The sequence below is a fragment of the Malania oleifera genome, chromosome 11 (genome assembly GCF_029873635.1).
Source record: "Malania oleifera isolate guangnan ecotype guangnan chromosome 11, ASM2987363v1, whole genome shotgun sequence".
In the NCBI taxonomy this organism is placed as follows: domain Eukaryota; kingdom Viridiplantae; phylum Streptophyta; class Magnoliopsida; order Santalales; family Ximeniaceae; genus Malania; species Malania oleifera.
Genome location: NC_080427.1, coordinates 54,813,928 through 54,824,445, shown reverse-complemented (window position 1 = coordinate 54,824,445; position 10,518 = coordinate 54,813,928). Strand labels below are relative to the sequence as shown.

General features: G+C 36.3%; 1 protein-coding gene and 1 long non-coding RNA gene across 3 annotated transcripts; one reads left to right on the top strand and one right to left on the bottom strand.

Moving 5' to 3' along the window:
• The first annotated feature begins 1,261 nt into the window (after positions 1-1,261).
• LOC131168473 (uncharacterized) lies at positions 1,262-5,344 on the top strand. Of its 2 annotated transcripts, XR_009140301.1 has the most exons (4): positions 1,262-2,304; positions 4,108-4,257; positions 4,387-4,418; positions 4,651-5,344. It is a non-coding gene; the product is annotated as an uncharacterized LOC131168473 (long non-coding RNA). The 2 variants fall into 2 exon arrangements; XR_009140300.1 differs by having other exon boundaries at positions 1,578-4,257.
• On the bottom strand, positions 2,895-6,146 carry LOC131168472 (polygalacturonase At1g48100). The gene is made up of 7 exons (XM_058127926.1): positions 5,830-6,146; positions 4,940-5,071; positions 4,595-4,798; positions 4,427-4,477; positions 4,122-4,329; positions 3,707-3,897; positions 2,895-3,521 (listed from the first exon to the last, which is right to left on the bottom strand). Exons 1-7 carry the CDS (start codon positions 6,100-6,102, stop codon positions 3,132-3,134), a joined length of 1,449 nt encoding a protein of 482 aa, XP_057983909.1. The 5' UTR covers positions 6,103-6,146; the 3' UTR covers positions 2,895-3,131.
• Positions 6,147-10,518: the final 4,372 nt, after the last annotated feature.

Sequence of the window (10,518 nt, the reverse complement as noted above, 5' to 3'; positions counted from 1 at the left end):
TTTATCAATCAAATAATATGGGAAAAGCTCTAGCTTACTCTCAAAACTGATTTTCAAAAATGAATGAATAAGTGAGAGTATAAGCTTTTGGAATACTATGAGAAATGCCCACAATAATGAATACTCAATCAATCTTCAAGTGCAATAACTTTGCAAATGAAGAATGAGAATCAATGCTCTCTTTCTAAGAAGATTTTACAAAGAAATATGAGAAAAAGAATGGGTGAAAGCTTGTGTATGTGGGAGTATATGGAAAAATGGCACAAAATATTTTCAGAGAATTTCTAAGCTAATCCGCACATAATTATGCTTTAGAATGGGTTATATATAGAGCACTAGAAAATATGACCGTTTGGGGACACACTCGTCATTTTAGAAATGTTTAAACAAAAAATTAAGCATGTTTAGCTTTGAAAATATTGGGCAACTCGAGAGGGTCGATCGACTGAGCAATGCGCCAATTGACTGAGCTAGTGCAGAATTTGAATTTTTTGTGGGTTTGGTTGACCGAGCAAGAGGCCAGTCGACTGAGCTAGGGCAAAAATTCAAATTACTTTAGGGGCTCGGTCGACTGAGGAGCAAGCCGGTCGGCTGGCCATAGGCGATTTCCAATCCTTTGTAGGGTTGGTCGACTGAGGTATTCTAAAGCTAAAGTAGCCGGTCCACTGAGGTTTTATAGAACAGGCCAAAAGACTATAGTCGGTTGACTGAGATGATTATAACGTGTGTGGGTCGGTTGACCGAGGACATTGAAAACCTAAGATTTTGCCCAAATTTTGACCTTAAAACTTTCAACCCTATATGTATGACTATGGCATTTTGAGTGAAGGATTTTTTCATGGAAATTTGGGTTCCTTAAGGTCAGTCTATGGTCTTTGTTTGAACATTCATCCCATCATACACGATATGCATTATTACAAATTAAAATCTAAACTAAATGCATTACAAGTAAAATCATGTGTCTTCTTTTCATTTTGCTCTTCACATTTTCATGGAATACGCCAAGTGTGTATGAGCTTTTGGATTCTCATGACTTCCATTATACCTCTCATTTGTGTGCGTGTTGATTTATAAACCTACTCATGCACTAAATACATACATGAGATACAAGTGCTTTGTCAGCATCAAAACGGGGATTGGACTCAAAAAGTCAACAAGAACTTCTCCTTGGGCTTTTTATTTTTATTTTATTTATTTATTTATTTTTGAGCAAGAAACTGAAAATTTTGATTACTTATCTCAAAAAGAAGATGGCCTCTCAGTCGTAAACCTCTAGATGAATGGAAGTGCCTTGAAGGACGACAATAAATGAGGATTGAGAAGGTTAGTGTCATGAATAACAAGAAATACCAACAAACATGATGAAAATCTTTTTCCATGTTAAGCTTGAACCCAATACCTTCTCTTCCATCTTTGATTTGGATATCCACAATTTCTAAGCAAGAAGAGTAGCATCAATGATTTGTATCCCTACCATGAAGACATGTTTGGGTTTGTAAAAGAATGACCCAGGGCAGACCCACCTTTCTCAAATAATTGAGGTCAAATATGGTTTGGAAGAGAATGGGTGGACTGCTAAAGAAAATAGAAAGCCTTTTGGATTGAGGGTTCGAAGGTGGATTCAAAAACGTTTGGAGGATTTAATCTTCATGAGCGTTTAAACTTTATCTTTCCTTGTTTTTTTGGTTAGAGACGAGGAATTTTTTTGGTGGAATATTAATTTTTAGATACATGCTCAAGATTGGGGATTTGAATCTTTCTCAAACTTTTTAATTTCTTTTACAAGATAAATTTTTAGATCTTCAAGGCAAGGAGAGGCTAGCATGAAAGGTGAGTTCTCATTGAAATCTTACTACAAAGAGCTGGTTTCCTACTACAGAATAACTTCCTTCACAAAATTATTTGGAAATTAAGCATTCATAGTTTGTTGGTTTCCTGGTTGTGGAGGCAGCATGGGGAGGAAATTTAGCAACTAATCAACTCCGGAAAAGGGGGGACTTTAGTTAATAGATGCTATTTTTGTGAGGAAGACAAGGAATCAGTTCATCATATTTTTTGCTTTTTTGATGGACTAAATTTTTTAGGGATCTGGCTTTGAATATGGTGGATCTGCCCAGGGTGATTTCAAATTTAATTACTCCCAAGAGTTTTGAGTCTTGAGAAAGGGTGAAGACTTGTAAAGATAGGAAGAAAGCTCTCACTAATCCCTCCCACCGCTTCTTAGATTGTGTGGAGGGAGAGAAACAGGAAGGCATTTTAAGCTGTCGAATTTCTTCTTGCCAAAATTACAGAAAGGAGGTCTAGGTAATTACTTTTTTGGTTTATAGGGACATTGTTGTAGAACAGAGACTGTTTATCTTGTTGATTTTTTGCCTTGTAAATGAGTTGGTGTACTTGTTACTAGGTAGGGGGGCTCTCTTCACTGTTCTTTTACCATTTTCTCATGGAAGGAACAATATTCATACATTACCAAAAATGAATCCAGAAGTGGTTAACAAGCACACCACCCCCCCCCCCCCAATTTTTTATTTTTATTTTTAAAACACACATACATACACACTGAGTTTGGTCCCTTCAATAGACCCATCCCTAATGTATGCCCTTACAAAGCAACAGCAGAAGCAGCAAAACATTTTGTTCAGGTGAGGTTGAATCCTATTGTTCAAATTTTGTTCAATACCTTACATATTCCCTGTCGCAATTTGGTCATCTCATATATCTTCAGTTCTTGAGGTGAGGTTGGCTATGTGAATCCTCAATCCTCTTGCTGAAAATTTTTTCAATGCCTCAAATATTCACATATTCCCTGTCGAAAATATGGTTGTCTGCTATATCTTAAGGGCTCTTTTGTACTACTTCTATGGTATTTGTGATTAGGGGACATAGAAACAAAATTTGTTGTAGTCTAGTGTATATCTTTAAAAAATAGGAGTTCTGTATATTCTTTTGCTGTAGAAATCATCATATCCTCCTCCATTCCCCCCCAGCCCAAAAAAAAAAAAGGAATTCCTACAGACAACTAGAATTTCCTGTAAACTTGTATCACCTACATAATACAGGTATGTGTCAACAGGGACTTGAGAAACTGCTGCAACCCCATGTTAAAATCTGCCATTATACCTTGGCAAAGTTCAACAGGAGTCATGATTGAACTGAATTGGGTTGTTCAATGGCTTGCCCATCTTTAAACAGTCAATAGGTGGGGCAGCATTAGTTTTCACCTCTGTGTATGCCTGCCAACAGAAAGGCCCATTTGTATCATTCACTTGTGCTGGATTCAGCTCTATGGTGTTCAGGGATAAATCCATGCATGGTGAGCTGTCGCTGCATGCAAAGTATGAGGGATGCATTATGTATGTCCCTCTTATGTTCTCAAACGTTATGCCTGATATAGCCACAGCTGATGTTTTGTTCTGGCATTCTTCCTTGTCACAATAAAATTGATCAATAACCATTGGAGTTTCAACTTCAGATACTTGAATGTTTGAAAACATTACTCCTTGCACTGTGCCCATGCCTCCCTGTCAGAAAAATGAGATTATAAGATATTTAAGAGGGGAAATTAGTTACCTGGCACTGTCTGAATAAATTATGGAAATTGAAATTAGACTCGCCATTGTTGGTTGATACTCAGATTAGTTCAAATAATCATGTTTACAAGTGAATGTTCTTCAAAAGAGGTATATAAGATTGATAAGATGATGACCTGCCATGTCTTTATTCTAACACCTGTCAATGTATTTCGCATGGTGGTGTCTCGGACAGTGATGTTTGAAACACATGCTTTGGTTTCATCTTTCCCTAGCCCTCCAATGCTGATTCCATGCCCAGGTCCACAATTCACATTGTGTATGTTTACGTTTGAGCATCCGGTTTGTATCGATACACAGTCATCTCCTGTGGAAATCAGTAGAAATTCATGTTACTTTCTGGAACTACAATTTAGTGCCTTTGATTTTGTCACACCGATTGCTTGGTTTCATGGTATGCATTTCAACATGCTATTGCTTGGACTTTGATTAAGCAATTGTTATATGAATGTTCACTTGGAATTTTTTATGTTCATTCTTTTCTAAGCTCTTGTGATTTCAAGCTACCCTTTCTCAGATTTTCAGAATTACCACAGGCGAGGGCAGTGTTGTAGATCACCACATCTTGGGAGTTCTGTAGGTGGATTCCATCTGTATTTGGACTGATGCCAGGAGATGAGACGCTCAGTTCAAAAACCTTGACAGCTTTGCAGTCATCGAACTTGAGGTGGGTCTGAGGGCTGTTTTGAATAACTATGCCAGTGACAGTTACATTCTGACTTCCATAGAACCGAAGTGCCTGCACAGAAAATTATGCTTATAATATTATTGATTTCAATATTGTTGTCAATATCAGGCTTTAGAAGTGGATGCCAGGAGGGTAAGGAGGTAAGCACCGTTGGCTTGGTGCTCGGCATTTTTGTATTGAGCTTTCTACCATTTAGATGCTGCACACAAACACCATGAAAAGGCTTGGTTAGCGTTTTGTGTCTAATAAGTAGCATTTTTATACTGGAAGAAAAGGATCAGCTTGCCGTGTGTCTGACATAAGTGGCAACCATTACCAACTCTTTTTTTTCAGGAGCAACTTGTTCTGATTCATCAGTTGGATTGTCTGTAGGTGCGTTGTGCCACCAGGCAGAGCCTTGTCCATCAATTGTACCTTTTCCTGCGACTATAATGCCTTGGAGATTTGTGAATTCAATCCACTGTAAGAGGCCTGATCCCCAAGATTCAAAGCTTGTGGGTGCAATGATTTTCCCATCCAACTGCAAGGGACCTACTTAATCAACCTTAAAGCTCAAAAGTATATTTAGAAAACAAAATTCTAGCCAACATTGGTCCTGTGTTATGCCCGTAAGGATAATCATGGGGAAATGAAACCTGGAAAACGGTGATATGCAATTCACCTGAAACACAATGTTTGATGTGCAATTAGAGCCTGAAAAGGAAATGGGCTGGACAAGGAAGGTGGACCCTGAAGGAATGGTCATTGTCGATCCCTCTTGTTCACAAGCGTCTCTCCATGCTGCTCCGAATGCCTGCCTTGCAGTGTGACAGATGCTTTCAGTTTTGACAAGCTAACAGTTGCAGTAGTAATGGTTTTGAAATATTTGGTGTTAGTTTGTCGCTCGAGTCTTCAACAATTTTATTTTTTTTTTTTGGGTCTTTTTATAGAAAAAGAGGATATTTCTTTAAATAGGGAAGAATGTATAAAGAAGAGAATACTTGAAGTAAATTTGTGAATTTTGGTGTTACTTTGTAGCTGGGGTCAGCCTTGACTAATGCCCTGCAAATGAAAATTAGTTGGATCCCTTTTGATGTGCCATTTGCTGCGCTATTTTCCCGAGTCTTTCTTTTGTATAATGTTAGCATTGTCTAGACCGTTCTTTTGGATTGTGTGTCTTCATGGTTGCAGCTATTGCTTCTGTGGAAATTGGGACAGGGAATACTATGTCCTTTAGGCCAATGAGGCAACTTTGTTTAACTGTTGAGGATGAACCGAATGACTTGAAGCATAGCCTCAGGTAAATATCCAACGGTTCCTTTGAGCAGCTTTTGTTAATTGTGCAACTATGTAAAGATATGCATTGAACCATATGAATGAGAAGACCTTAAAATTTATGCCCCATTTTATTAGCTGCTGATCATTTCCAGCTGCAGAATGAAGGAGTATTCGCATGATCATGATATAATTTCTTTCTGGTTCATGATTTCTTGGAAAGCTTAATTATATGTGCAGAGCATGAAACTAGTTAATATGTGCAGCACAATTAGAAAAGAAAATACGCAACTTCACCTTTGTGTCATCGGTAGTTCCATCACCTTTGGCTCCATAATCTAATACATTAAAGATGAGAGTGTTCCCATTCCCACCATTCTGTGATTGAGTTGCTGTAGCGTCTTCCTGTGCAGAGTAACCATCTCCGAACTCTGATACGCTGGTAGGAAGGTGGTTGCTGGTGCTACCACTTTCACTCTTCCTAGAAATGGGTTTGCTTTGCCTCCAGTACTGCTTGCCTTCTCTAGCACTGCATACATCAATTCTCAAAGAACAAACCAGCCAGATCATGAGAATGTAGACTGTCAGGTCTCTTAGGTCTAAGCTATTCCTCTTCATCTTCACGCCTATGTGGGGTGTGGAGTTTAGAAGTGGGCTGGGAGTTTGCATATGTAAAAAAACAAAGAAGATGCTTGGGGTTTTATAGGGATAAGGCTAGGGGCTGTAGAACTCATAGCTCTGTGTGTCTGTGTGTGAGAATTTATGTATTGACACACACGTTCAGTTGACCAAAGAAAGAGTGGGATATTAAAGTTTCATTTCCTAGACTTTTATTATTTTATTTCTATTACCTTGTAATAGTTCACTGGCATTTATACAATAATGTAATCAAGTGCCATGCCGGATGGGGCATTTGTGCAATAACATATATATATCAGCAGATTTTAGGTGGATAGCACATCTATTTGGGCAATGCTATATATTGATTATATACGATTCTGAGGAACAGGTCGATTTGTCCAACTCTCATGTCATGACATCTATATTGGCATACATTGAAAGCAAAATACAAATCTTCCTGACAACTTTACGAACATGCATTTTGAGTTTGATGTCATACTGTTTTGGGATCCACATAAATCATCACTCAAGTTTAATGTGGGATAAAAAAAAAATACCACCTTAGACATGGGGGCTTGAGTGATGATTAATCTAAGACCCAAAAGAGCATTCAAGATATATGTTTGTAAAGTTGTCAAGAAGATTGGCAGAACTGACACATGCAAATGAGAATGTGTGGGTGCGCATGTGGTTATTGTGCAATGTTTGCTCATTTAGTCTTCTTTTTTCTTGAGTTCTGTGGTGGGGGGAAGAGTACCATTTCCCTTGTGCTTATGCATGTATTCTTATAAACACATTTTGATTAGTTTACACCTGCAGCCCTCCCTTTCTAGCTAAACTTGCGCATTCGCCTTTGTTTTTCCAAGAAAAATTTAGCAAAGTTCATACATTGGCATGTTGGAATCTCCAAAAGCTGAATGCCTTGTAGTTTTTCTTAGAGGCATGCGAAAAATATTTTCAAAATCAAATGGCTAGTCATGCAATGACACTCCTCCTTATCATTCTCCTTTTCTATTGATAAATCTGTTACAAGGTCTAGTGTGGATTAACCCGTGTGTCTCGTGTATGATAAAATTATTAAGCAATATATGGCAACGAACAAAAATTTAGATAAATGAAGTAGTTCTTTTATGGCTCGTGGAGGGCCATTGCCTATATAGATGGTATATGTTTTTGCTGTTGTCAACAATTTTGTCTGGAACATCAAAGTTAGTTTAGGTTGTCTCATTCCATAGACATGCCAACAAAGATGAGATGAATAATTCTAGCTGTTGTCAAAAAAATAATAATAAAGACTATGAAATTGTATAGGGTACCAAGAAAGAGGGAGAAGGGTATGTAGAAAAGAAGATAGGGAAGTTTGAAGTTAATTGAATCTATACTTCTTTTTGAGCATCTTCTCGGAGGGATAAAGACACATACTTGTTTGAATGACTCATTTTGAACACAAAAGTAAAAAACACAATAGATGAGAAATGGATTCTTGACAAATTTTTGGGACATTCACATGAGGATACGCAGTTCAATTAGGTATGATTCATATTCTACTTATAATTTCTCATGAAACTAGCCAGTCTTTCAAACACATGAATAGAATAGAATGTGATTGAATTTACTATTTATTTTAACATGTTTACATATTTATTACATATAAATACAATAGAATTTAAAATAATTAAACTTACATTGCTACGTATTTCTACGTATTCTTCATTAAGTTTTTAGTTATCTTTTATTTCTTACTCATTAGCATGAAGAATTGATCTTAATGTTGAAGTTGGCTCATCTTCCTTTTATTCTTTTTGGGTTGCTAAGAGGTTTATGCAAAATTCTGTGGATATTCCTTTTTAATCCAAAACCCAGCAATCACTACCCAAGTCAAATCCTCTAGTAAGAGCGATTAGCTCTAATCCAATAATGAAGGGAGAGATCCATGCTGGCGCCTTAAATGCCTAGAATGATCCACGTTGGCGCTTTAAACTTTCGGAGTGATCCATGTCCTTACGTCATAATGGCGGATCACCCCAAGAGTCAAATCTCGCCACTATAAAGAAGGGTGATACAAACAAGCCAAGATAACTAACTCTTTAACCCAATCTTACTGTTGCATTCGACCTCTTGGAAGCATTCCCTTACTTAGGCATCGGAGTGAACCCCCGAAGTACACCCTAGGTCCTCCAAGCTTGCTTTGTTTTCGTTCTTTTCAGGTCATCGAAAGTCATAGAGCAACGTCACAGGTCATCACCATTTTATCCCGCAACAGTTTCTTTTTGTAAACAACATTTTTTACTTTTTTTTTTTTTAAAAGCACAACATAATTGGTAAACATTTTTGTAAGTTTTTATAAAGCTGATTTTTAAATTCTTGAGAAATTCTTATTAACTTCAATTTGAGAAATTTTAACCAGTGCTGCCATTTATATAAACTCATTTGGAAAAAATTGAAAATGATAGGTTGACACAATGTGCAACAGGAGAGAATGTGGGCTTGGCTTTTATTTTTTGGGACAGTTACAACCCCATGTGCATGCCGTTATGATTACTCATTTTAGGAAAAACCTTTGTTCCACTTTTTATGCCATTGATTTTGGGATTGGCTTCTGTACAGTGTCATGAAGACTAGCTTGTTATCTTCTCTGATTTTTCTCTTTTTTAATTGGCTTCATTTGGTCATGTTGACAATTTCAAAGTTTATAAAGTAGAAGGGAATTATCAAATAGAAAGTTAAAGAGTGGTGACCATGTGAATTGACGTGAGAATTCGTTTTTTGTTTTTATTTTGTTTTGATTTGTTTTTGTCTTTATTATTTTTGTATTTTCGCGTGAGCATGAGCTACTTTATCCAAATAATGAAGTTGAATTGAGAGCTGTATTGGAGGAAATAAAAATTTGCAAACATTTGGGTCATACCTGTATTGATATTGAATGTGATTCGAATATTGTAGTTAATGGGATAAGAGTCAGGAAGTGCTCCTTGTGATATTTGTGAAATTTTTGGGAACAACTTATTGGCTTATTGGAGGGAGTAGATTTTTCGATAAATCATTGATATAGAGAAAGAAACAAAGTGACAGATGTCTTCGCTCGACAAGGTGCTATGGTGAGTAATAGTTTGTTTATAAATAGTAGTCAACTCCCTAAAATTAGTAATGATTTGTATAAATTGGAGAAGATGGGTAGGACTTATATGAGGTATGTTTAGCTGATTTCCTATTGGTTTTAATTTATGCTTTATGTTGTTTATCTTTTGTTTGTTTTGTTGCGTGAGATTTGTTTTGTAGGTCCTGTTTTGTTTTGTTTTGTTTGGACTTGTAACCCTATTTTTTGACTGGATGTTGGTGTTGTTCATTGGGAGGTCTTTAACGTTTTGTCTTTTGTTATCTCTCATTGCTTGTCTTGTAACCACGGTATTTTTCTGCCAAAAGTGAGTGATTATTAATAAATAAATGGAGGTGCCGTCCTTCTTTAAAAAAAAAAAAAAAATGAGCTACTTTATCTAAGTTCATTTATTTTTAGGTCGTGCTAAGGTGTGGAATGCTTCTCTATTGAATCTCGTCAATCAATGAATTTGTAGAATGCTTCTCCGTTGATTCTTATTGATCAATGAATTTCTAATGACAAGAATAATATGGTTAATATGAATAGTCTTGGGTGAATGTTTGTGCAATTGTCTCTTTTTGTAATTGGTGAAATTAGACAACATTGCAAATAAATATTTTTCACCCAATGTTTGGCAATTAAGAAGATTGGTTTTTGAATATGAGAGTTGAATTTGGGCCAAACTTATCAACTTTTATCCAAATTCATACAAATCTAAATCCAAACCACTAAATCTATATTCCTAACACAAACATAGAATTTTGTTTTTATTTAATGCATTGGAAAGAAGCCCATTTTAATAATAATAATAGTAATAATAATAATTGCCTCTGATGATTATTCAGCTTGTAAACATAAGACTTTAGTGGTTAAGAGTTAACATCTGAATTTCGTGACTGCAATATATTTTTCAATTGAGATTAAACTTTAGTATTCAAGAGGAATGAGAGATTAAGAGTAGACCTATTATCTTAATGGAATAATCGAATGTCTAGAAGACCTCTAAGAGCATTGAATTTAACAATAATAATAATAATACTATTATTATTATAATACTAATAATTATTATTAATTGCAAAGTTACAGTCTTCCTAAATAAATGGACGACCTTTTCGGCCGTTCAACTAAATAAATGGACACGGCGGCTAGGGTAACATGTCTCTTTATCTACTCAAGACAATTTCAAAACCACCGGAAGCAACGGAAAAGAAGCTGGAAGAACATGAACATGAACATGAGCATGAATCTCAACTTGCAATTGGGAGACT

Coding starts and splice junctions, on each gene's coding strand:
- LOC131168472 (XM_058127926.1), bottom strand. CDS start 6,102: ATGATCTGGCTGGTTTGTTCTTTGAGAATTGATGTATGCAGTGCTAGA. Junction 4,330..4,426: donor TGCCGAGCACCAAGCCAACG/GTGCTTACCTCC, acceptor TTTTCTGTGCAG/GCACTTCGGTTCTATGGAAG. Junction 3,522..3,706: donor TTAGAATAAAGACATGGCAG/GTCATCATCTTA, acceptor TTTTTCTGACAG/GGAGGCATGGGCACAGTGCA.